At 48.5% G+C, this 24,324-nt stretch overlaps 2 protein-coding genes across 8 annotated transcripts in view; one reads left to right on the top strand and one right to left on the bottom strand.

The window, feature by feature from the left end:
• LOC128146801 (uncharacterized) overlaps positions 1-2,407 on the bottom strand; it is a 32,622-nt gene extending 30,215 nt beyond the window's left edge. Inside the window, exon 1 of one of the 4 annotated variants that reach the window (XM_052798592.1) lies at positions 2,070-2,407. In XM_052798592.1, coding sequence (XP_052654552.1) covers positions 2,070-2,118 — 49 coding nt within the window. In that variant the 5' untranslated portion in view covers positions 2,119-2,407. Of the gene's footprint in view, positions 1-1,791; positions 1,934-2,069 lie in introns of those variants that run through there. The other 3 variants (XM_052798593.1, XM_052798596.1, XM_052798594.1) reach the window with 3 other exon arrangements.
• The window catches only part of HELLS (helicase, lymphoid specific), a 71,147-nt gene that overhangs the window by 19,849 nt on the left and 26,974 nt on the right, over positions 1-24,324 (top strand). The gene's annotated exons all lie outside the window — the stretch shown is intronic.

Genomic DNA, 24,324 nt, shown 5'->3' with positions numbered 1-24,324 from the left:
AAACTGAACTTGCTGATGTAGGAGGTCCTGCAACCCTGATGCTTCTGCTTTAACAGCCCCCCCAAGGAGGGGGGGAAGATCCAGCCTACACCCCTGTTATTGAGCTGACACTCTAAAACAAATTTAAAAGTCTTGTTTAGTTTATATTCTGTATCTTAAGCTGCATTCAGAGATGCAACTTTAAAGTCCCTGCCACAAAGCTCACAAGAAACCGCATATTCTTGGCTCTGAGTAGAGGTTGGGTCCAAACCAGGACACATAATATTTGGTGCCCTTTTCCAGCCAAGGTGACTAGGGAGTGGTGTCCCCGTTTCTTATTTGGAGAAATTCTAGCTGAATGTCTTTTTGATCCCTCAGTGCTCTGTGTGATGTCTGTTCCCCCACCAAATCTTCCACCTACCCCTACAACAGTACTGCAGTGTCTGGGGTGATGAGGGACACTTCCATGTGGAAGAGCAAGCTTCCTTTCCTCTCCTAACCCTGCCATCAGGCTTCCACTATATAGCTTGGGGGAAACAAGTTCATGGTCAAATTGCATCCAGGGGAAAAAAAAAGAGCGGTTTCCACCATAGAGTAAAATGGCATCTCTTCAAACACTCTCCACATCTTGTGGTGATGCTGGAGTGCTCTTGCAGCAGCACTGCTGTAGGGGCCTTCGTGTCTTTGGGTGAAATGCAGTCTCCAGACCAAACCCAGGCAGAGAAATGTGCTTCAGCAGCCCTTGCTAGTGCAGTGCCTGGCAGTTACCTGCTAGGACACCTCAGAGAGGCTCCAGCTCGCACTGAGCTCTGAGTAGCTGCCCCAGAGCAGAAGAGCTGGGAAGCACAAGCCCGGCAGTGAGTGCCTGAGCAGATGCCCATGAATGTGGCAGCTCTGGTGACTCTGCAGGAGCTGCCTGCACTACAGCAGTCCAAGGAGGCAGGAGTTGAGCATACAGGTGGGAAGTCAGGACCCGAGGAGACATAACCACTCCAACACAGTGTTTTGCAACATCTTTACCACCCTGCTGTCGCACAGCACGCTACGCTTAGACTCTGGCAAGCCCTGTCTGTAGCCACCTCCATGCCAAGCAAACCAACTCAGTGCAGCGATGTTAACGGAGACAGGAACTGCAGATCTGATTTACAGCTGGCACAAGCCAAGCTGACGGGTAAACAGGGATGCTAAGGGTATTCTGCCACCCGGGGCTTGCGATCTCAAAGCCTGCAGTACTGGCTAAGGAATAAAACATACCAGAGCCATTGCGCCTGAAAAAGGCGGTCTGAGACCACATCATTTGTTTTGACAACAGACTTACGAAGTTACAAGTGATCTGCTGCAGGACCATAGCTGCCTTCCCCGCACAGAACAGGAGGGAGCAGATAAAACCTCTCAAACTCGGGATAATGCCTGTTGGATGGGGCTGTACCAGCCTAGAAAGCGATCCGATACCCATTGCCGGTGCAGTGACAGGCTGAGGGCAGACCTGATCCGCCTCACGTTAGCGCAAAACCCGAGCGATACCGGCGGGACACGTGCGCACAGCCGCTCGGATGCCGGTCCCCCGGGTTCCCCCTTCCTGCTCCCACCCTGGGCAGCTCGCCCTCCTTCACGCACAGACCGCCCGGAGCCAGCACTCTCGCCTCTCCTGCTGTCCTCTCCCGAGCCTTTCCACGCTTACAAATGCAAAATAAATCCGTTGTAAAAGGAAAACAAATCGGTTCCTAGAACGCGATCCTTCCCGCCGCCGGCCCCGGGGCAGGAGCTGACCGGCCGGAGGCTTAAGCGAGGAGGGGCTCACTGCAGCCTTACCTGCGTGGGGGCAGAGGCAGCCGGAGAGCAGGGAGCGCAGCATGGGGCTGGGGCCGGGACCAGGGCGGCAGCCGTGCGGTGCGGTGCGGGCAGCCCGTCCGGCGGGACCCGGGAGCGGGGCAGGCCGCGCTGGGCTTGTCCTAAGTACCGTCTGCGCGGCCGCGGACGGGAAGGAAGGGGGTGGCGGAGGAGCGGGTCTGGGGAGGTGTGCCGGCAGCTGCCGGCTGGCTCCGGGCGGGCCGGGGCAGCCCCGGGGGGGGCGGCGGCGGCGGACTCACCTCTCCTCCAGGGCGCTCCCAGCGTGACGCTCCGGTGCCAGCTGAACATCCCGGCGGCAGCCGCCCTCAGGGGCGGGCGGGGGACGGGGGTGCCATCGCCGCCGGCCCTCCCCGGGCTGCTGCGCGTCCCCCGGCGGGCGAGCGGCGCCCGGGCTAGGGCATGGCGGGGCGGCGGGGGCAGCGGGCAGCGCTGCCGGCGCGGAGGCTGCGGAGCGGCGAGCGGGCGCCCGGCCAGCAGTGACTTATAAAGGGAGCAGCCCAGAGGAATGCATCTCCTTTGGCTGATAAGCCGAGATGACTGGAGGGGTTTGAACTACCTTTGCAACCCCCGGAGGAGGGAGGGGGAGAGAGGAAAAAAGGGACGGGAGAGAAGAAAAAGAAAAACGTTTCAGCGCTTGCATAATGTCAATAAACCCCCCTCTCAAGTGGCAGGAAAGGAAAGGCCGGAATGTTTTGGGCTGGGAGGAGAGAGAGTAGAGTGGGTTTGGTGGGGTTTTTTCTTTTCAGCTTTTTTCTTCCTCTATTTAAATCGCATGTTATGTGTTCGTAGTGGAAAGCTCTGCCTTGGTTGTAGCTGGGGCTGCAGGCTATGCGTAAGAGGCACCGGTGAGGGGGGAAGTGGCAGGACAGTCCCAAATGCAAGCTCCCGTGGGCAGGTTTGTGGTGTCACCCCACTGGAGTGAACCCCAAACACACAGGCCAGGCACGAAGACCTCTGGCATGCCCTGGGCATGGCTGTGCTCACTGGAGTGCCACCTTGGGAAACGCGTGGGAAATGACTCCTAGGCTAAGTTTAAGTGACACAAGCTCCCTGTAACCAACAGCCCCATAACCTGTATGGGATCTCTGCTTGCTAAGAGAGCACCAGTCCCTGCATTACTCTCCTATCCAGACTTCTGCTGACTCGAGCACTGTCAGGAGAGAATGTGCTGCTCCACCGGTTAAACCAGCCTAATTCTATGGACTTCAGCTGTCCACAAGATCAGCGGCCCGGAGGAGACGACAGAGACCCAGTGGGTGCTGCAGCCCCGCTACAAGTGCTGTGAGAAAGCCAGGAGGGAGGGGAGCTGTCAGGGGAGATCCAGTCCAGCTGCCCCCTCGCTCTGCTCCCCCAGGTGCCAGTCCTCCTGTGGCTCTGCAACAAACGCCACGGGCCAGACATCAACAGAAGTGAATTGACTTTTTGCTGTAGCAGTCACTGGAGTTTGCCAATTGGCATCAGTCGCAATTTAAAGACAGGGTGTTTAACTGGCCCCTTTTCCCCACCACATTGCTTTTGTATTTAGTTATTATTTTATTGCTCCCAAACTCATGTCATGCAACAGAAGGCATCCCTCCTCCCCAGGCTGGGAGATTCGTTACACCGCTCCCCCCTTGCTTCCCACTGCAGTGGGATAGAGTGTTTGTGGGCTGCACCCAATTTCCTTGCAGCACTCGTCATGCACCCAGTGCCTGCTCCTGTTTTTCTGGGAAAGCCGAAGAGGGTTGTGCCCAGGGCTGGTGAGAAGGAAAGCCATAAATTCCCTCAGGGAAGGAGGTCCGTATTTCTTGCACTGAGACAGTCTCAGGCTGGCGGGGTGTGCACCGCTGTGGTTATTGCTGTGTGCTTGGTGCGCAACGTGCTGCCATGCTCTACCCATGCCACCAGCATGGGCTCACCGTCTCAGCTCCCAGCTGCGGTGGGCAGACTTAAATTATTAGAGCAGCAGAAGGGTAATTTACAGTTGCCTTAGCATGAATTCAGTAGCACTGGTAGCAGCCAGAGGAATTCTGGGGACAAAGTATTACCCTCTCACCTCCAGCTCTGCTGCACATACACCATTGCACGCTCCTTTCTTTCTGCCATTAAGCTCCATTGTTTTGTACACTGCTGAACACACTCCTATACTACCCTGAGGCTTATTTTTTTTAAATAACTAGTTTGCAGAAGGAAAAAAAAGCTACTGTGCTGATGGTTATATATAGCTGCAACTCAAAGTGCTCTGAATTTCATCTAATTTGTAGTCAGCAAAAGATTGGGTGCTGTCAGAAAACTAGGTTCCTAAGGAGAGTCTCAAGCTGGCCGTTTCCAAGCGCAGTTTACCCCCTTGTGTTCAACAAATGCTTGGGGCCAACAGAAATGACTGTTTTACCAAAATATAATAAATAAAAGAACCCAGTGACAGTAAGCTTTTTGAACAAGAATAAAACATCCCTTGGAATGTGCACAAGCCAAGTGCTCCAGCCCTGGGCTAGGGCAAACATGGAATGAAAACGGCTGGCAATGAGTGCAAGAATTTAATGCTCTAGGTACTCTCACAAGAGGGTGTGTTTGTGTGTATGAAACTGATAATTAATATTGGAAGTGCCCTGTGTTAACACAATATGTGACAGTGTTTGGAGTCTAGAGGGCCCCACGAAGCTGTCGTTAGGCATTGTATGTGGTTATTTTTGTCTACACTTGAAAAGTTTTAGTAGCATGACTGTGGTTTATTTATTTTTTCAACTCAGGTTTGTTGGCTATATTAGCATCAAAATGTTTTACACAAGAATAGGTTAGCACTGGATCAGGAAAAAGCTATAGCATGCTTAGGACTTTTATTCCAGTATAAATGCATCTACCTGAAGGGAGATTTTACCATTTTGTGGTTGTATTATTAACAGCAGTGAAACCTTCCAAAGGGTGGACACCACTGATTCCAGCCGTCATCAGAAACAGCCCACAAGAAACCAAAGTGGTACCTGGTTTTGGTGTCCAAACTTGAAGAAAGTGCAGAAAAGGGCAACTGATTATTAATGTGCTTTTGTCTAAACCTTGTGAACACCCCCAGCATGGGAAAGGTCATATCCCCTCTGTACAGAAATGCATTGAGCCCAGTTGTTGCTGTAGTCCAAGTGATAAAGGAAGGATGCTTCTCTCCTGCAGCTTCGTCTCTTGTCTGGCAGCAAGAGTATTGCCAGGTCTCACCATTTAATTGGGAGTTTTGAGACAGTCTGGCTCCTTTTCTTTAAAGTCCAGCCTGTTAGTGAGGGGAGTGTGTGGTGCCGGGGCCGAGCTGTACGTTGCTGTGCTGGGGGCAGAGCACAAGGATGGGGAGGAACCAGCTGGGCAGGGAAATGGACCTGCGTCAGCCATGGGGACAGCCTGGTCTGAGGACTGGGGCCACGTTACCAGGTGCCCCATAAGGATGCTGTGGTTTTTGGCACATGCTACATCTGCCCTTTCCCTGTGGCTGCCAGTCTTTGTACCAGGGCTCCTTCCCATTCACCCGTGTACTGAGAGTGTGGAATGGATTCTCTGAATTGCAACCAGGCAGGAAATTCCCTCTTGAGCTGCAGAGGATGTAACAGGAAGAGGAAAAACCTCTTAGTCAGCATCAGCTTCATTTCTGATGGATGCATCAATTTCCTCAACTATAAGAAAACTCTCCACCCAAAGAAGTCCTTGAGTGTGGAAAGCTGTTATGACTCTGGATCCCCCGGGCATACAGCTGCATCCTATCTTTCTTGTCACCTTTGTGAGACTTGGGGCTGGTGGGAAGCAACTTCAGAGCAAAGGGCACTTCCCTACTGCAGAGAAGCCAGGCACGAGCTTGCAGGGAGCTGCTCAGCCTTTGCACCAAGGAGGGTGGGTGAGGGTGTGTGGCAAGGTCTGTTTATAGTGCATTTCCCAAGTTAGGCACCTGGAAAGCAAGGGAGGTACGTTTAGTGGTTACTCCTAAAACTATGCGGGCCATTGTGCTGTTCCTCCATGCCCCAGTTACTACTGTGCACTACAGGGGTTGAAATCACCCCCAAATCTTCCATAAAAGTGATTGCTGCAGCGTCCATTGAGGTGCTCCGCAGCTGCAAAGGAGGATGCCTGTCAAATGTGAGCCTTGCTTCAAAAAACTCCCCAAGAGCCAAATTATGCAGTAGCAGGACAGAGCCCTGGGCATGTGCAGCTCTGCATGGGTGAGCTCTCCTGGCTGGGACAGGTGTTTCTCTGTTGTTTGGCTTTAGGCAAGTCCCCTGTGCAAATAACTTCATCTTTTTCTGCCACAGCTTGTCTGGCAGAACAGGATTTTTCTAAGTAGTTTCAGGACCCATCTTCTTTATGTTGTGCAGCCCCCAGATCACAGGATTTCTCATGCATGTAAAAGGTTCCTCCACCTGGTGTGAAGTATTCATGGTGATGAAAAACACATTCCAGTATCATTGTCACTGTGGTTTTCACACTGAAGCACACAATGAAATAACTGTCAACCTTTCATCGTATGTATATATTAGACCTTATTTTCCATCCTGTTCCCTGACTCCTCAGTTAAAGCTGGATCTGGACAGATTGCTCAGCTACCTCCTGGTTTGGTTTGTACACCTGCAGTGTGGCACAAAAGGACCCTGTGCAATTCAATCACCTCCATGTCTCAAATGCGTTTTCCTTCATTCTGGTACAAGCAAGGTTTGGGGACGTAGCTGGTAGAGGGACATTGGATCTGTGTGACAGCCTGGGAAAAAGGGAGGATATAATGTCATGCTACAGGGGGGCTCCCCATCAGCAGAGAAAGGACAGGGAGAGGATGGTCTGTGCAGCAGCCATCAGGGCTGGCTTGGACCTGTCCCCAGTGGGTGACTGTAAGGGGTTGCTCTTTGTCTTAGGTGTTAGCTACCTTTGCCCGATCAGCCATGCCAGCGGTGCTGTATTGATCTCATTTACACGAGAACTGGCAGCACCTCCTGTACGAGGGTGTGCAGTGCTGCCCCGGGGGTACCCTGGTGCCACAGGGCTGGTGCCTTGCAGAGCCCTGTGCCGGGCAGTGCGACTGCATGCATGGCAAGGAGGGAGCCCGTGCTGCCTCAGCCAGCAGCCCCTCACACAAAACTCAGGTCGAGGGCAAAAAAAAAAAAAAAGAGGGGGGCCGTTCAAAGAGGAAATGCATGATATTTGTGTTCCTATAAATGGAAGCTTCCAGAAGACTTCAGTTTCCTATGAAACGGTTCTCCTGCTAACTTGGCAGTGGCCTGCACGTGTACAGCTTGTCCAGGTGAAGGTTTGGGGTCACAGAAGAGGAAGTTGTTTTACTGCAATGCCCTTACAGTGCAAAAAATAGCTTGCTGGGGTAGCAAGCAGCTCTCGAGTCTGTTAGCAGTAATGTGTTAACCCCTGAGAATCTTGTGGTTTGCTCCAGACACTTGTCTTAGTCTAGATACATTGCACTTTTTGCTCCTTCCTCAGGGAATCTGATAAATGCACTAAGTACTCAAAAGGAGCAAAGCCTGTCTGTACAAGCAAAGCCACTCTGCATCTTCTCTGCCTCTCTCATGGATGCCACTGTCCCGAGCGATTCCCTAACCACAGAGCAGGGAGAAAGCTGCCACCCAGCTCAGCACCTACTGCCCCAGTTCTGCTTGCTGGTATGTCCACCAGCCTTTCCAGAGCAGAGAAGGCTCAAATGCCAGGTGTGTTTTGGATCTGGGAGCAGGTACGTGGTCCCCGCTCCTTCCTGCTGTGAAAGGAGCCCTGGTGAGCCAGGTGGGAAGCAGCTGCCCAGCACTCTGCCCCAGGGAGCCAGGGCCAGTGGCTTGCCATGCACATCACTTCCTTGTGTGCACGATGGAAACACCTTTGTGCTCACTGAGTTGGGCTGAAGGGACCTTTGACTTCAAAAGCTGTTGCAACAAGTGCTTAAACTCAGGTCGCTGCTCTCTAACTCTCTGGAGCCAGCACAGTCCCCCTCTGCTTTCCTGTACCTTTCCCAGCCAAGGGACAAGCTGGCATACCTCGTCAACACCCTCCAAAGGCAGGCTGAGCTGCCCTGCGCTGTGCTGGCTGCTTTCTGGCTCATGGCACAACCCAAACCCTCTGTTTTCCTCCTGTGATGCTGCAGGCTGGCCGCTGGCATGTGGGCACAGAGGGGTCCCCATCAGCTCTTCGTCCCCCCAGCGCACCTGCACCCTCTCTGCCAGTGGTTTTGGGTTGGGTGTCTGAGTTGGCAGGCGCTGAGGCTCAGCCAGGAGAGAAGGGTGCCTGGCTTGGGATGGGATGGGCAGCAGAGCAATGGTGGGCACCTTGGGGCCACACACACTGGTGGGGCAGCCTGGTGCAAGTGGAGGAGTGGAGGCGAGTGATAACGGGGAGCTGGTGAGGGGCAGGAGAAGTGGCAGAGGTGCTTGAGGAGCAGCAGCAACCCCTTGGGAAGGAAGGAAGGAAGGATGGGCGGAGGCTGAGCTGGGTCAGAGAGAGAGGCGCCTTGTTTTTCTGTTGGGACCTCGGTGTCCTGGGGATGCCAGGGGGCTGCTTCAGTGGCCCCAATAAAGGCCAAGTCACGGCCAGGGGCACTCTGCTCCGGGGCTCTGCCGGGGGCCATCGCCCTCCTCCAGGGGTGGGGGGCAGAGCCCACTTTTGCTGCGCTGCCTTTTTTTCTATGATCCTTTAATTTGTCTTCGTGATGGAGGGCAGCATCTCCTCCAGCTCAGCAGCCCTCAGCTCAGTCTTTCTGTGGGACAGTCCTGATAGGTGCCATGGGGTTATTGTGAGGAGCACTGGGGCACTCTCCTGTCCCAGTTCATCTACCGGCATCTCCCCGCTTCGTGCCAAGCAGTGGGCAGCACCCCTTACCAGAGCCCTGCTGTTGTGGGAGCTGCCTCAGTGCCAGCCTTGTCCTCCTCTCACTGCCTCACAGGTAACGCCAGAACAGATGGATGGGGAGTTTTAGGGCATCACGGCCCCAGGAGCAGAAGACGTGTGAAGGTCTCTGCCTTGAGGAGCTGTGCCTGCTGCCAGCTCCTGGCCTCCCTGGGGGCTGTGAGCCTGTGCCCAGCAGTGAGCCTGGGCTCTGCTATCCGTCCAGCTCACAGCAACCCCCAGACCTCGGCCAAGCTTTGTCCCTGCTCCCATAGGTCCTTTCACAAAGACCATCCCACAGGAGTGAGTGGCACTGAGTGAGTGGCACTGTGTCCAGCCTCACATCTGTGTGTGCATGCGCTGGCCTGAAAATAAAGCCATGGGGCAGGGTAAGGCGAGGGTCACAGCACGGCAGCATAGCGCAGCAGGGCTGGGTGCATGGCAGCAGGAGCTCTTCCCCTCCGCAAAGCCCTGGCCGAGCATGCTGGAAGTGCTGCATATTTTCATGCTCTGCTTTGTCACGAGGAGATTGGGAATCCAGGGGGCCATGACAGTAAAGATCAGAGGGCGTGAGGGAAGGGTTGGGGAGTTTCCTACCCTGAAATCAGGTGAAAAGGTGAAGAGGAGGAACTCAGAAGAGTGGTGGTGTTGACCCAGGTCTCCCTTTCCACCCTCTGAGGTGTTTGCAGCCCTGCAAATCTCCAGCCATGCCTGGGCTTGGCCTGTTTCTCTATCCCCATCACGACTCAGCCCAGTGCAGAACAACGGGTACCCTCCACCCTCGTTCGGTCTGCTGCCGGGAGGCAGACAGGCTGGGTAGGATCTGCCGGGCACACGCCAACACCGTGTCCTGGGCCAGAGCTGGGGAGCGAGAGCATCCAGGGCATCCCGCAGCCTATTTGTTTCTTTGCTTTTTATCCCTGGAGAATCCCAGAGGCTGTGAAAGTGCTGCTTAAACCTTGCAATTAACAGAGCCGAGGGTTTGGCAATGTCTGCCTCATTTACCTTGTTGCAAATGCTGCATTGTTGTAAATGCTGCATTGTTGTAAATGCTGCAATTGCTTTAGTTTGGAAATGCTTGCTCTCAGTTTAGAGAAATGTGTTTCGGTGGAGTGCAACAGAAAGGTTAGATGACATCCTGCGCAATTTGCATTGCTTTCTCCTGAATATATGTGCACACATCAGTAGAACTAAATATTTTTCTTGTGTAGCAGTTTAATTAGAACTGATTAAAGTAAACATGTCTTGAAGGTTTGAATATGATGGTGTCATTGCATTATAAATGTCATTTTGATTAAATAATGGCTTCTTTGCTTGAACAGGGTAGCTATCCACCCGAAACACAGAGGTGAAACTTTAGTTAATAATAAAACTCCCACCAACTTCAATAGACCTATATTTCACCTTAATCGTACTCATAATTATGCTTTCACAGTTTGATTACAGAATTTACTGTTTTCCGCTTGGAGGGGGTATACATTGTTGTACACCTCCTACAAAAAAACTGGGAACCAAGGACTGTTGGCATGCAGTACGTGAGCCTGGGTTCAGGAATGAGGTGATTTGCCCCATCCAGTGAAATGATGGAGCTGCCTTGTCCCTGGATGCAACAGGACCACTGAGAGTTGCCACATGGACTCTCACTAAGGAAGATACTGTAAGATTATCCTAGAGCAGTGGTTGCCAGTTCCTGTGGATCTGGCTGCTCTGGTATTCGGGAGAATTAACTGAGGAAAGCAGGCCGACTGTGAGTAGCTTTAAATACGCTGCACGAGACCTAACCTCCACTGGAAAAGTATACAGGGGCTTCCGAGGCTGAAAAATGTTGAAAACAACTGTTCTTGATGAACAGACAGTGTTCAGTAGTCAAGGACCTGTCTGGATAACCCCAGGACATACTTTACAAATAGCATCTGTTTCTGCAAACCTGCTATTTAAAAAAATCTCTTGCTGAAGCCAAATCAATGCTCTTTCATTTGTGTACAACCCAGTTCTTTGGGTGTGTATTTCCTCTGGACATCCCGGAGGATATATCTGGCTCCACTGTTTGTGAACTGAAGTTGGTAACGTGACTGTGGACCTTACGCCATGGTCTGCGTACATGACTGTGTGCAGCAGCAGGTGCATGCTGCTGCTTGGCCCCACATCTGGCACCCCCTTCACGCACTGGAAAGGGCACAGGAGCTCAGATTTGACACCAGCATTGAGGGGCTCTGCTTCCTCAACACGTCAGTTCAGTGCTCTGTGCTTTTCATCCCTCTACCTGAAAAAAGGAGGTAAAACCATTCTCCTTTGTAAAGCTGCCTGGGCATTAAAGTTGTGAGTCTGTATTAAAACGTGTGTTTCTATGAACAATAAGTGACCATGGCTGTCCAAAGTAACAAAAGCAAGTTCATCATCAGGAGACATTTTTTCCCCTCCAAACTAACCCCAAAGCAGGGCTCTTCCAGGTCCAGATAGGAAATGCCAGTGATATGTTCATATCCCCTCTGTTCAGGTGTGATCTAAGCCCACCAAAGAAAATGAAATACTGCCAAGGACTTTCAGGGGTTGGGACCAGGACCTTTGTGACTTTTATCTTAGCAGTGCTACTTGTGCTTTTATCTATAAAACTCTGCTTCTCTTTGTATGCTTGTTTAGTGTGGGATGAATGGAGACAGTCTGCTGTTTTACCGCAGACTTCCCTGCACTTACTAATTTAAGACTGCTGTTCAGACTGAAATTTCCAGGTTGGCTCATGATGAATCCGTAGTCTATATGCAGCACTTGAGAGATATTTCCGTATCCTGAAATAACAGGAGGCTTGTGATATATCACTTCATGACTCTGCGGTGCTCTGCGACTCACAGGATGGAGGACAGATGTCACCAAACTGTTGTACACCAAAACAGTCACTGCACAATGATCCTTCATTGAAAGCCAATATGATTGAACTGACATACAGATTTCCATGCCAGGTAAAAATAATGGGCATATGTATTTTTAGTGGATTTGTGTAAGGAGAGCTTCCTTTGGTGCCTTCCACAGAGTTCCTGCCAGTGTTCTTAACCAAAAAAAAAAAGAGAGTAAGAGCAAATACTGACCTCCAGATGACCCAGCTTTGAATCGTGGTGATTTGCAGTCCAACAGTACAATTTGCTTGCTCCCGAGTTAGTTTTAATGTGAAGGAACAGGCAAAGACACAAATAAATATTGTCTCAAGTTTGCAAATTGAATCAGTCAAGTTCCAGCCTGTCAAAATCAGCAGTAGGTGGGGGCCAGATTTACCCTTGCCCCGATAACCTGTGTTCATGCAGGCTGAGAAGGCAGCAGGAAACAAGGGAAGGGCTGCAAAGGGCTGCAGAGCAGATTTCAGGTAAGCTTGGCTGCCAGGGAGGCACCGAGCTAAAGTCTGATTTTTCAGCAAAGGCTCCACATCTAATTGTTTCAGGGATATTTAAAGTCATGTTTTCAAAGCACACCATTACAGAAAGCCCTCTGGGAAGAGCTGGCTGCTCATTTTAGTGCCCAAAAATGCAGGCTAAGCTGTTCTGAAGATCTAGCTCTGTTTGTGGCTGCTGAACTGTTTTAAAAGCCAAACCCTTTTTTCATATAAACACCAAACTGCCTGATGTCAACTCAAGTTTGCAAGATAAGATAAGAGTGCTCCAGTGAGGAATAAATGGAGGAGGGTTTATGGAAACTGAGTTATGGTAAATAGATAGCATCAAGAAGAAGGGGGTTTTATGTGGTGCTGTGCATAGCGGAGGTGGATAGAGAATGTATATATATTTTTCAGAGCTGTGGGAGATGAAGACAAGTAGGAGGCCAGGGCTTCCCCACCCCTGTCATTGCAGCAGCCAGGAACCCCATGCCACAGGTATGAGCAAGGGGATCTGGAAGCCGGTGGGGTGCAGCAGCGCAGGCTCAGTGTTTCAGAGGCAAGCTCAGAGGGCGATGAGAGGAATGGAGGGAATGTGATAAGGCCGGGGGAGGATTCGGTGAGGGAAGGAACGAGCAGGGGAAAGGAAGGGGTGTGGGGATGTCAGGAGTACCCCTTTCTACTGTCTCCCAGTTTCCCTATGCTGGAGGGAGGTTTGGGTGCCTCGGCTGAAACACCAGGGAACTGCTGTACTGAGGGGTGTCCCCGTTCCTCTCATGGCTGAAGCAGATACCCTGACCAGTGTCCCTTCAGCCAACCTCGACAGCAGGCACAGGGGACAGCGTGCTGCCAGCAGCCACTCATCCTGGCCACCAGCAACCTCAGAAATAGCAAGCCTTTGTTGTCATTGTCATCGTGTTTGTAGATGACTTGGCCCAAGCAAAGATGAAAGTCAGTGGAAATCCGTAAGTTGCTGTGGATGTTCCTGTGAAGACAGTACAGGTCTGCAGGGTCACACCTTAGAGATTTTTTTTTAACAGGGAGCTCTTTTTGAAAAGGTGGACCAGTGTGTTCTACAACACAGAAAAAAGCTCGGGGGATGGCAAGTGGTTACACTGCCAGCCCTGGGAAGCTGCTGAGCTGCGCTGTGCAGCCGCAGTGCTGCTCGATGCTGAAGGTAGAGCAGCCGCAGCAGTGCACCGCCACTCCCCGTCAGATCTGGTGTAACGTTTCTGGCTCCAGCGCTAACCCAAGTGTCTGCACATTCTTATCAGCAAGCCTTGTAGGTAGCATTACGTGTTTGTCCACTTGAAATAGAAATATTACTTAACTCTGAACCTCCCTGGCCTCTCTCTTCATATGCTAGTCTCTCTTGGTGGCCAATAGATTGATATATTTATATTTAACCTTTCTGGCTATATAAATTCATGCCTGCAATGGCTCACAACTGTTAGAATTCAGAAAAAGAGACAATTAGAGAAAATCCATCGTGATGCAAATGTACAAGTGAGTCTGTAACTCACTTGCTAACCCCACACACGCGAGCTAATTATCTGGCAGTTTTGAGGTATGAACATAACCCAAGCCCTATATCTGAACACCTTTACAGAAATTTAACCCAAATTTGGATTGGGTAGCTCACAAACACTTTGAGAAAGCTCTAGGAGAAACAGAGGCAATCTTTAAAGCTGTGGGTGGGTGAAGACAGTGGGATATAAGATAGAAAAAGCTAGACAGGCTAGACAGCTCTAGTTAGCACCCAACTGTGATTTTTTTTTTAGGGGATTCTTTGGCATAGATCCTAAACTCTTTGGATCATTGATCAGTTTTAACTCTCAGTTTCTTGCAAGCCATCATACGTTTAGCTGAAAGCACTAGAAGGATGGTGCTCTGCAGATTTCCTGGCCACCCAGAGCAGACCAGACTTCACTGCTGGCACAGAAAATACTATGTGGAAAGAATTGTGGTGAGGAAAAGATTTCACAATGTCAGCAGTACCCAAAGGGAGGACGAGGTGGAGCTCTCGATGAGTAATGTGAGGTTTGGTACCAGCAGGTCTAAATATCTCAGATAAAAGTTGTGATTTCATCCTGGCATTTTGGTGAAGATCTGGCCTACCACGTGTGCTGTGGCCACCCTGCTTTCCCCTCACAAAAAAAGGAGTAGTCTTCCCTCCCTTGCTATTGGGGTGCTGGCCTCCTGCAAGGGGGAGCGTTACATCCCTGTTCTCACTCCATCCCACCAGCAAGCCAGCAGACAGGCCTCCTGATCTTTCCAGTGTTTCTTCCCAAGTGGCTTTCCCTATATTGAGTGGGCACATCTTGGGCAACCTCTACCTCTTCAAAACTGTCCTCCTTTTCCCCAAACCAGGTGCTGCTTTCCCACTGTCACACACACTAGCCATGCTCTCTGCTGCAAAATGCACTAACAAGGGTTTAAGTCAATGTCAGGTGGGTCCCCAGATGTTGCACCTGTCTGAGAGGCAAGCAGCTGAATTCTGTTTGTGCTGCAGCAAAGGGCCATGCTGCTAGATCTCAGTGGGATATTTTGATCTTGCAGTCAGACGATGTGCCGGTGAAAAAGATGTGTGATTGGTGTGCTGTTGTTTTGAGTTGGAGGAGAAAATGGTGAGGAGCCTGCATTAATTAGTATTAAACCGCACTTGGCAGACGCTGTCTCCTCCACAGAGTATCTGTTGCTAGAGGGCATGAAAATATACCTGTTGAGTTGGATGGGCGAGGTGCAACGATAGTCCCAGGAAGCAGGATTTACACCAAGACAGTGCAGAAACCAGCGTGATGTTCTTGGGTGAAAAATCGCTTAAAAGTAAGTAGTGATGTCCATGAATTAGATCTCCCTTTTCACCCTTTTCACTTGGGCACTGAAGCCAGCCGGTATTAAAGAGAAAATGGTTGGCCTGTTCCAGGCAGGCAAGTGCAACTGTGGTTGCTGGTGACTGTCTGAGAGCTGTGGGAAAAAAAATCCCAGCATATGGAAGTGGCAATGTGTTTCTACTGGTGTTTTACCAGTAGATCTCAATGAGTTTTGCAGCAGAAGTCTCTATGGTTGTTTCCACTTTCCTGTGGGGAATACAAAGTTCAGGTACCTGAGGCACGGTGAAAGGAGAGGAGTCAGGCATTGTAGGAAATCTGCATAAACTGTTACCCTCTTTAGGGATCCATGGTAATTAAAGCAAACATACAGAAAGCCTTTGGCTGGCATGAGGTCTCAATAAACTAAAACCAAGCTACCTGCAATTCATTGCCTCAATTTTGTGACGGTCGTTTGAGTGTAAGAGCAAGTCCTGTACAGGAATGGGGATTTTTTTTTTCCCCCATTTACCTCTTTCCAGCAGGTGAAAACTAGAGTTTCCAATAAGAAATGCAAGGTACCAGCATAGCTGGCAATGGCCACAGCTCCCTGGGCTCTCAGGTTGGCCTTCATCTGCTAGGAGCCTCTGCCTCAGTCAGTCTTGTGAACATATTCAATGTTCATATTCATGTTCTCACGGGTTTCAGGGGAAATTAAGTGTCACTTCAGCTTCTTTCCCCGCAAATCTTTGGTTTTCCCATCACCACCCTAACAAAACCCTCCAGCACTGAACACAATAGATCGTCAAACCTAAATTGATGCTTTCAGTATTACTGGAATACAAGTAAAGAAAATTTCAACACAGCATTAAAAATATGTCACCTTCGCTGTGGCATTGTACGGGAACTGACATAACTTCTTATTTTGTTTGCCCATGGAAGGGAACTGTCATTTTCATTGCTAAAATATTTGTCCATTGGATGGAAATAATTACAAATGGAACAAAAAAAAATGTTTTGATTAAATACAGGGCTGGTCTTATTTTTTCCAGTAAATGTTTGATGTTTTCAATTCTCTTCCCCCTCTCCTGGGGATAATATAATAGACAGTTATAGATCACCTTCCATCTCAGAAGATCCCAGAATGCATAGGGATCACTTCCTTTGCCACTGAAATGTTGGTACCCATGGGGCAAACACCAGTGAACAATTTATCCCCACAGGGTACCATAGTGAAGGTGAGTTATCTTCCACAGAGCAGGGGAGTTTTCAGGAGACAGACTCCAGTTCATAATTCGTGCCAAACCCAGGGGTTAACACTGAAGTGTCAGATCTGGCTACCCCATGGCTGAGGAATGAAAACCAGCAGCTGTCTGAATTCCAGGGATGGCGCTGGGAATAGCTGCGATGAAACAAAGTCCCACCAACTTTGATCTTAGATCTCCTGCACAGGATTAAAGGGGTAACTGAGTTTGGGCCTGAGGCACAGGCATTTGGGGAAGCAGCAGGGGGAATTTGCTAAGTTTTCATGGGAGTTTACTGAGCACATGATGATAAAGCGAAGATAACTCTCTTTTATCATTGCGATCCATTTCTTTTAACTGTGAGTTCTTCAAGGCCCCTGCAGGATCACAGCGAGGACATTGGCAGACTTGTGGTGCTCCCTGCATGGTGCTGCTTTGTTTGGGTTGAAGAGGTGACGCTTTGCCCTGGATCAACCTTGTAAATAAGAAAGGAGCAAGAGAAGATTTGTTTACACAGATCCAAACACTTTCCTCATTCCCCCCACTTTCTCCCAAGTTTGATGTGATCGGTTCATATACTTGCCACTTCCCTGGGATATGAGCAGTTGCCAGAACCCCCTCTGGCTGCTGTCAGTCTGGCTCAAGACACCTTTGCGGGAGTGGCTCCAACAGAAGAGACTGCTGTCCATACAGATACAGCATTCGATCTCCACTGTTGTCAGAGCGAGGAATCATATTTCCCCCACCCCTGCCCTCTGGGTAAGAAAAGGCAAACATATCATAAAGGTACTGTAATAAGTCTGCTAGAGATGTCTTTGCAGCCTCTTTCTCCTCCCCAAACTGGAATGTGCCTAAGCTCCTTCTGGTCTGCTTATTCCTTTTTTCTGGCAGCCCTTGGGGAAGGCACCTAATACCTTTTCGCAAACATTATTTATGGACTCAGAACGCCAGGAACGTGTCTTTACAAATAGTCTGTACAATATGTCCTGAGCCCTCCTGTCTGGCACCTAATTATGTCAGTCCACAATGCTCAGATTTCTTTGGCTTTTTGCTGTAAGCCCAATTTACTGATCCTGGGTTGTTTCCACGTGAGCAGAGTACTGTAATGACCGATGAGCTGCACTCGTATGACTTGCACAGTAGCATCCCAATTTTTCACAGTTCCTGGTGATTCCTGCTTAGGTCCTAGGGCCAACGTTTAGTGTTTCAGGAAAAGAGAAAGGTCAGTGCTAGCCCCACAGTACCTGTGTTACATTGCACAACACCCTAGGATGCTACAGGCTTGCCCCACAGAGGGTGAGGTCACTTGATCTGTAGTGGACCATCTCCTACCTAGCACCACTCTCTCCTGCGAGGCCTGTATTAATTAGATGCATCTATAGGTCCATGTGGGAGCTCTACTTATGTACCCAGCACTAAGGTTAAAGAGTGGGTTCATACCAGAAAGACAGCTGTAGATACACTTTTTATCAAAGCTACCTAAAAACCTTTCTTTGGATGAAAACCACTGGCTTTGTTAGTATTTCTGCCTTTTCAGGATCAAGACCACAGCATAAAATCTTCTGAGAGAAGCTTGGTGGGGTTTTCCTCTTCTCTTACCTAAAAGAAAGAGGGAAAATCTGCACTTTCACCCCTTTATAGCACTTCCCATTCTCTGTGAATCTGGAGTACTTTATAAATGAGATAGATCTTGGTCTCAGTGTAACAGCATTAAAGGAAATGCCTCACTCCCAGTCAAGAGTTTGAGACAAAGTGGAAAACTGTGTATCCAGCTGAAACCATAGGGCAGAAACTGATCTGAGAATTTAATCCAGGAGCAAATATTAGCATCTCTATTATTCAGTGAATACTACATGACCCTTAATGACTGTAGTTGCATGAAAACTCTAGTTTTACATTTAAATCCAAGTGCAAGATCTCGACCAGCATAGGACCTGTAGCTTACCCTGTGTTGTTTCCACATGTAGTCTGTACTGTAATGCTTTCTGTGACTTGGGAGTTAAAAAAGAAGAGCATCACTAGGCTACCACTTATCATGGCTTGTCTTCTGCTCATCCCTTATGTTGACTCATTCATTCTTGGACTGTGCAGTCTGACTGGATCACAGCAGAAGCTTCATGAACAGCAGATTCTAGAGGTGCAGAAAATCTCAGGTGAAATCCTGGGAATTTTGACAGAAATTTGATGAGAAGAGGATATGTGCTGACATGGCAAAATACTTAGTGGGTTCACTGAGGCTGGGATTCCCTCCAGTTACCCCTGGATGTTTTGCTGGCCATCTCAGCCCCTCTCCAAGGCCTCACCTACAGCTGCTTCGGAACCACTGCACCCCTTGGTTTGTCTTCAAGGAAGGCTCTGTCTTCTAGACCAGTGTTTCCTGAATGCTGGCAGAAAGGATGGGACTTGCTGAGTTCAGACAAGATGCCAAAGCATGCAGAGGGGACTCTACTGTAAACAATCTCTTAAAATTCATTTTAAAAGGAGAAAGGGATGAGGGGAGGAAAAACAAAACACCCAGAGATGCTGACTTGCCATCTACAGTCATCCTCCCTCACCGGTGATTAATCATCTCCCCCTTTGCGCCCAACAGACCAGCTACACACATTCCTCATTCTCTTTATTGCTGGAAAGAAATTTGATTTTTGGCATGCCTTTTGTAGGATCCAAAATACCTTTGTGCTATGGTGAGCGTGAGGGAAGGGAGTTTCACTTCTCAGCAGATATGCTAAAAGCATGTATTACAGGCTGGGCTCTCCACCCCACCCAGGTTGCAGGGAGCCATTTGTGGCTGCCTGATCCCACAGCTCTGGCACATGCTGGACTTATCAGGCTGGAGACTCTGGGTCTGTGTATATTGCTGCCTGTTGTTGGAGATCAATATGCTCTTGCAGGGTGGAAGTCCCTTCTGAGTCATCAAAAAACTGAGTATGGAGGAATCAGAAGGAACGGGATTTCAAATGAGATAGTAACTTCCCTTTACTGTCTGCATGCCATGGACTAAGTGAATTTTGGGTCCTGTATTACAAAACAAATAAATCGCATTAGTAAGTACAATTGCAGACAAACCATGTACAAAGTAGATTCCCCTGAAGACAATCTAAGCCTAGTAAAGGAGGTGTTGACTAAGCCCTGGGAAAAGGTTCTTAATGGCACTGACAGGTCCCTTTCCACCATGGCTGTAGTTCAAGAGGCCTTCAAGAAGGTGATGTGAACAGGAATCTGGTGCTCCTTACTGCTGGCATTAAACCATGGTCTTGCTGATGACACAGCATTTCCTGATATTTGTAATGACAATTAAATGGGTAAAGAACATTTGCCTGATGATAAAGCTTGTAGCTAGCCCAGTTCTGAAGGATTTACAAAAACACAAGATGATCATCTCATGCAAACCAGCTGTCATGCAATGTGGCTGAATCACAGTGATCAAAAGCCACAAAAGAAGGAGCTGATTTACTACCCATGGACAGAGGTTTGTGAATATCGTGGTGCTTGGACCACTCTCACGTCATCAGTGCTGGGGTTTGCCTGTACATACATGTCTCCCCACTCTGTACTCCCAACCTGTAGTAAGATCTCAATATGCATGTTTGGTACATTGAGCTCACAGATGTTTGTGTTCCCCCTTTGCCTGCCAGCAAAAATTTCACAAGAGTTTTCCTTTAGCATGACTTAGAGGTCATTGTCTCATGTGACACTCAAAAATGTAATCATTTCTGGTTGGAGTTGACTCTGACCATGAGGAGAAGCAGGGAGTTGGCATGTTCAAACGTAGGCAAGGACTGTCTCTGAGCCCACACCTCTGTGGGTTGCTGAGCAGCACATGCAAAGCTGCACCCTGTGATCAGCTTTTCCAGATCCCTTAGAAACAGACTGTGAACTCCCAGTATCCAGAGGGTCACAGGCTGCAGTCAGTCATGCTGTGACCCCCAGGCGTCACTGGCAGATTGGCAAGAGTGCTGGGCAGGTAGCAAGCTGCAGCACAGCAGGATTTCTGTGCTCTCCCTCTCTGCATTACCTGTAACATTTTCATTTCTTGCAGCCACAAGCAAAGGTGTGGTTTAGGGACCAGGAGCTTTGTCCCATGGCATTGGGTTTGGCTCCCCAACCTTTGTCCCATGCCTTCCAGGGTTTGGAGCCACCTTGCTTACCTGGGGTACCTGGGAAGGAAGCCATAAGCTCTGATCCTAGTATGTATTCACATCAAGTGAGAGCAGCCTGTAGTTCTGGAGCAGAAGGTTATCAGGATGAGTGCTGTTTCTCATCGTGCATGAAGTTGGTGCCTGTGTGAATGCACAGCCACAAATCATTGCAAAGAGTCAAACAGTTACAGGCAGAGAAACTAGGAGAGGATTTTGTTACAGTTACCCAACTGTAAGCCAGGAAACACATTTCTGACAGAACTTACACTTGAAAGATTTGGACCAGGTGATGAGCTGGATAAAACTGTCATTTCTTAGCAGATGTCATATGCTCAGGTACAAGCAGAAGTGCTGTAACATCCAGACCTAATCATAGTGAAAAAACACAAGCAATCTTTTAAGCAATGCATGAATAAAAGCTGTGTATTCAAACACTAGGCTAAGAGCTCATTGTAACTGTCAGACTAATGTGGTGATTTTTTTGTCATTTTTGCAGCAGCTTTTTAAGGAAGGATGCTGGCCCCCAAGAGAACTGCTTACCTGCTGAAGCATAACATCATGCCATCAATCCTTTTCCCTGACAACTCTAATCCTGCTTGGTCTTGTCTGGGCTGCATGCTGCAGCAGGAGCTAGAAAACTGAGAGCTGTATGGCAAAAAACCTTGGGATGTTGATGTACAGAATGGTGGGTGGTGTTATTTAGATGTCTTTATGAACAAACAAATACAGCTGATTAAAGCTGGATGGCCATAGAGGTTTCTGCCTCCCTCTGCACACCGTACCCTTTTCTTGGCATTTACAGGGATTTCAGGTTTCTCAAAAGGCCAGGTTGGAAATGGGCATCTCAGGAGCTGCTTTGCATTTGGTTCAGCTCCTGCTGACAAAGATACAGCAAATCTGGAGGAAGGCTGCATCGCTGTAGTATGATATTCTCATTATTTGGTGGAATGTTTCAGTTCAGCCATCAGCAAATGCCATTCCTAGTACCTTGCCGCTCTGACTGCCATCTCAAAGAACTTGATTGCTTACCAACACAGAGGGGCTGGCACACAAACATGCTTCTACTTCACTGATCAACACATCTTACCTTATAGATTTCAGGCCCACAAGCTACATAATTAAACTTGAAGGCAACAGCAGTTTCTTGGAGACTGTGCAGCCATCTAGCGTTATTGTATATATAGCATGCTTGTTACCTGCTGAGACCCCAGATCCTTCAGTGCTTTTTTCCTACACATCTCCCAGCTGGAAGTTTAACTCTAAGTTACAGGAGATTTAGTTAAACTTGCCAATCCACTGATCTTGATAATCTCTGAAATTTCTGACCACCTCAAGGTTGTGCTTGTGGATGGAGAAGAGGATCCTGCTACAATACCTCTTTTAGCCATAGCAAGTATGGGTTGTTACTATCAGGAAGAGCAGGGTGTCTGTGGCTGCTACTTCTGCATTTTAGCAGTCATTGATTTTTAAGAAAAAAAGGGGGGCGGGGGGGATTAAAAATAAATTTAAATTTGAAGATCAGTGAGCAGACTTCAGGGATGCCACTGCTGTCTGCCACAGTGCTTTGGAGACTTTCTCATTTGTTCAGGAAGAGGAAAGACTTTTAGATATATTGTGAAAGAGTAAAACAGGGGCAAAATAGGCTGAATCTGTACGTCTCACTTATCTAGGGAAAACCATCTTACTTCAAAGTCCCAGCTTCCTCTTCCTGTCATTCAGCACACAGGGCAATTAGTACAAGGAACTACTTTTACAGTTTGTAGTAAATTAGTTAGGCAACCTGGACAGGCAAGGAACATGATGAAATGACACGCATTCTTGTATTGCATACCAGAGTGACAAGTAAATCTCAAAGGTGACAACCCAGGGTTACTGAGACCTAGCAGCAGCCACTTGGCCAACCTGAGAACAGAACTGTCTTTGTTTACAAACTGCATTTTTCTAACTCTTATCTGCTTTCTTGCACTGTAATTTCCCCCAGTCCCCTCTGTGCCACTGGGTTCATCTTTCTCCGCACCTTGCATTATACTGTATAAGTGTCCAGGTGCGTTATGAGGGACTTTCATCTTCTGAAACAAAAGGTGATGGACTGGTGACTTTCTGCACTGCAGTAACAAGTCGCTGACTACTGAGGTAAAAGAAATTGCTTCTGGATAGAAACTACATGTTACAACCTCTTTGCTTGGGCTAAGCAGCGAGTGGAGATTTATGCCATGCAGACACATTGTTTTCTGGATCCTGCTACACTTACGGAAGGTGCTACCAGCTCTGCCCATTTAACATCCTTTGCTAGTGGAAATAGCCCTGCTCCCAACCCCTAAGAATCTACCCCATGAACAATTTACACAATCATCTGTATGATGATCTGATCATTCTCCTTGTTACCTCAGACCATTAATATCAAATACTGAAGTCTCAGTCTCGAGAGCAGTTGGAGAGGAGCAGTGACAAGCAGCACTTACTCATTCCACAGGGATAGCTGGATCTGGAGGAGCATGTTTGTTGGCCTCACCTTATCCACGTGTGCTAAGCCAGGGTAAGTAAGTGCCCTTGTCTGCAAGACTGGACATGAATCTTTTGCACACTCCCCTTCTAAGTGTCTGTCTGTCTGTGGGATGTTAAAACCAGACCATGGTATGTGTGCAACAGGCTCCAGCCACTACTGACTGATCTGCTAGCATTTACCTGGAATATTTTTTTAAAAGGCATGTTCTACAAAGTCTTTTGCTGCATCAAGTTTTGTGGGTATTGGATATCTGAATGTCACCAAAGAGATGGCTAATTAATTACCATTCTGTCATTTATTTCTGATTACTTTTACCAATAAACAGGGAAAATAATATTCCAGCCCTAAATTATGACTAGGTGAACACAGAAACACCCTGCGCACAAAGGCAAATACTCCCCTAGAAGCTGACAGAGCCACTCTCCTGTTGCAGGCCATAGCAGGGGGTTCTGGGCCAGGAGTGGATGCAGCCACAGCGGTGGTCGTGGGAGGGAGGGTGAGGGTTGCTACACAACAGCACAGTCTCTCCCTGCAAAAACGAATGGCAGTCGTGATGCTGAGCTGTCCACAGGGAGCCACAACTCCACTACCCACCAGCAAACCCCTTCCTGCCCCAAACAGCTTACAGACACAGTGCTGGGCAGAGCAGGAAGTGGCTGAAACAAAATTGTCTGATTTAAGTGATAATCTGAGGTAAGGTGGTATATGTCTCACTGTCTCACAATTCCAAAAATGGTTTTAATGATATTACAAAATAACGTGTATGGATACAGGAGTGAGATGGAACATTTGTATTCTATTACGTGTTTTACTGAGAGGTTTATTTTCTTTGGATAAAAGATATAAATTGTGCTGCTTAGAATTTCTGGGCAGGACAGATCTTATGGTGTTTTTTAAAAGAAGTAGAGGTGTTAACATTTATATCCCAGCCGAAATCTTTGCAATTTCATTTTCCTGAGTGCTCCTGAAGTTCTAGTTACACCTTCATCCCTGCTTCCTGCCCACAACTGGTGTTGGGAGGCACTTAAACCACCATCATATTCCAGCTTGGATTCACTTCAGTTGTCATCTAGGTGATTATTCTACTCTAACAGTATGGTTTGGAAAGCACTTTAGGTCCCACAGAATGAAAGGTGCCTTAGAAAATAAAAGGTTTTCTTTCTTTATTCACTGTGGTGTCTTGAGAATAGTTGCAAGTGAAACAGAAGCTTGGAAAAGGCTGCATTCAATTGCCACAATGCCAATAAAATAACTTTATTGGGGGGGTAGTAACATTCCTCCTTGCTAACGTTCCCTCACATCAATGCAGAACTGTCTCGACTTAGCCTCCAAACTATGCCTTGCAAAACAGAATCACTTTTCCATAAACCACATTACACCATCCAGAATCAGCCTCTAAGGCTTTGGGAATGACAAGAATGCCATCCACCTCAGTTATTACTAGACTTGTTTGTTCTTCTGCTTCTCCTTTCCTCCCCCTCTCTCCCCTTCTAGGTCTTTTTTTAGAACCAGGAGCTCTGGTCCCCATGTGTGTGGAGCGAGTTTAAAAGAGTGATCCCTTTGAGAGTCAGGTGCAAGACATTACTAGCACAGCATTTTTTAATGGATCTGA

This window comes from Harpia harpyja, chromosome 10, assembly GCF_026419915.1.
Source record: "Harpia harpyja isolate bHarHar1 chromosome 10, bHarHar1 primary haplotype, whole genome shotgun sequence".
Lineage (NCBI taxonomy): Eukaryota > Metazoa > Chordata > Aves > Accipitriformes > Accipitridae > Harpia > Harpia harpyja.
Note: the sequence above shows the minus strand (reverse complement) of the source record. Positions and strands in the feature narration are given on the sequence as shown.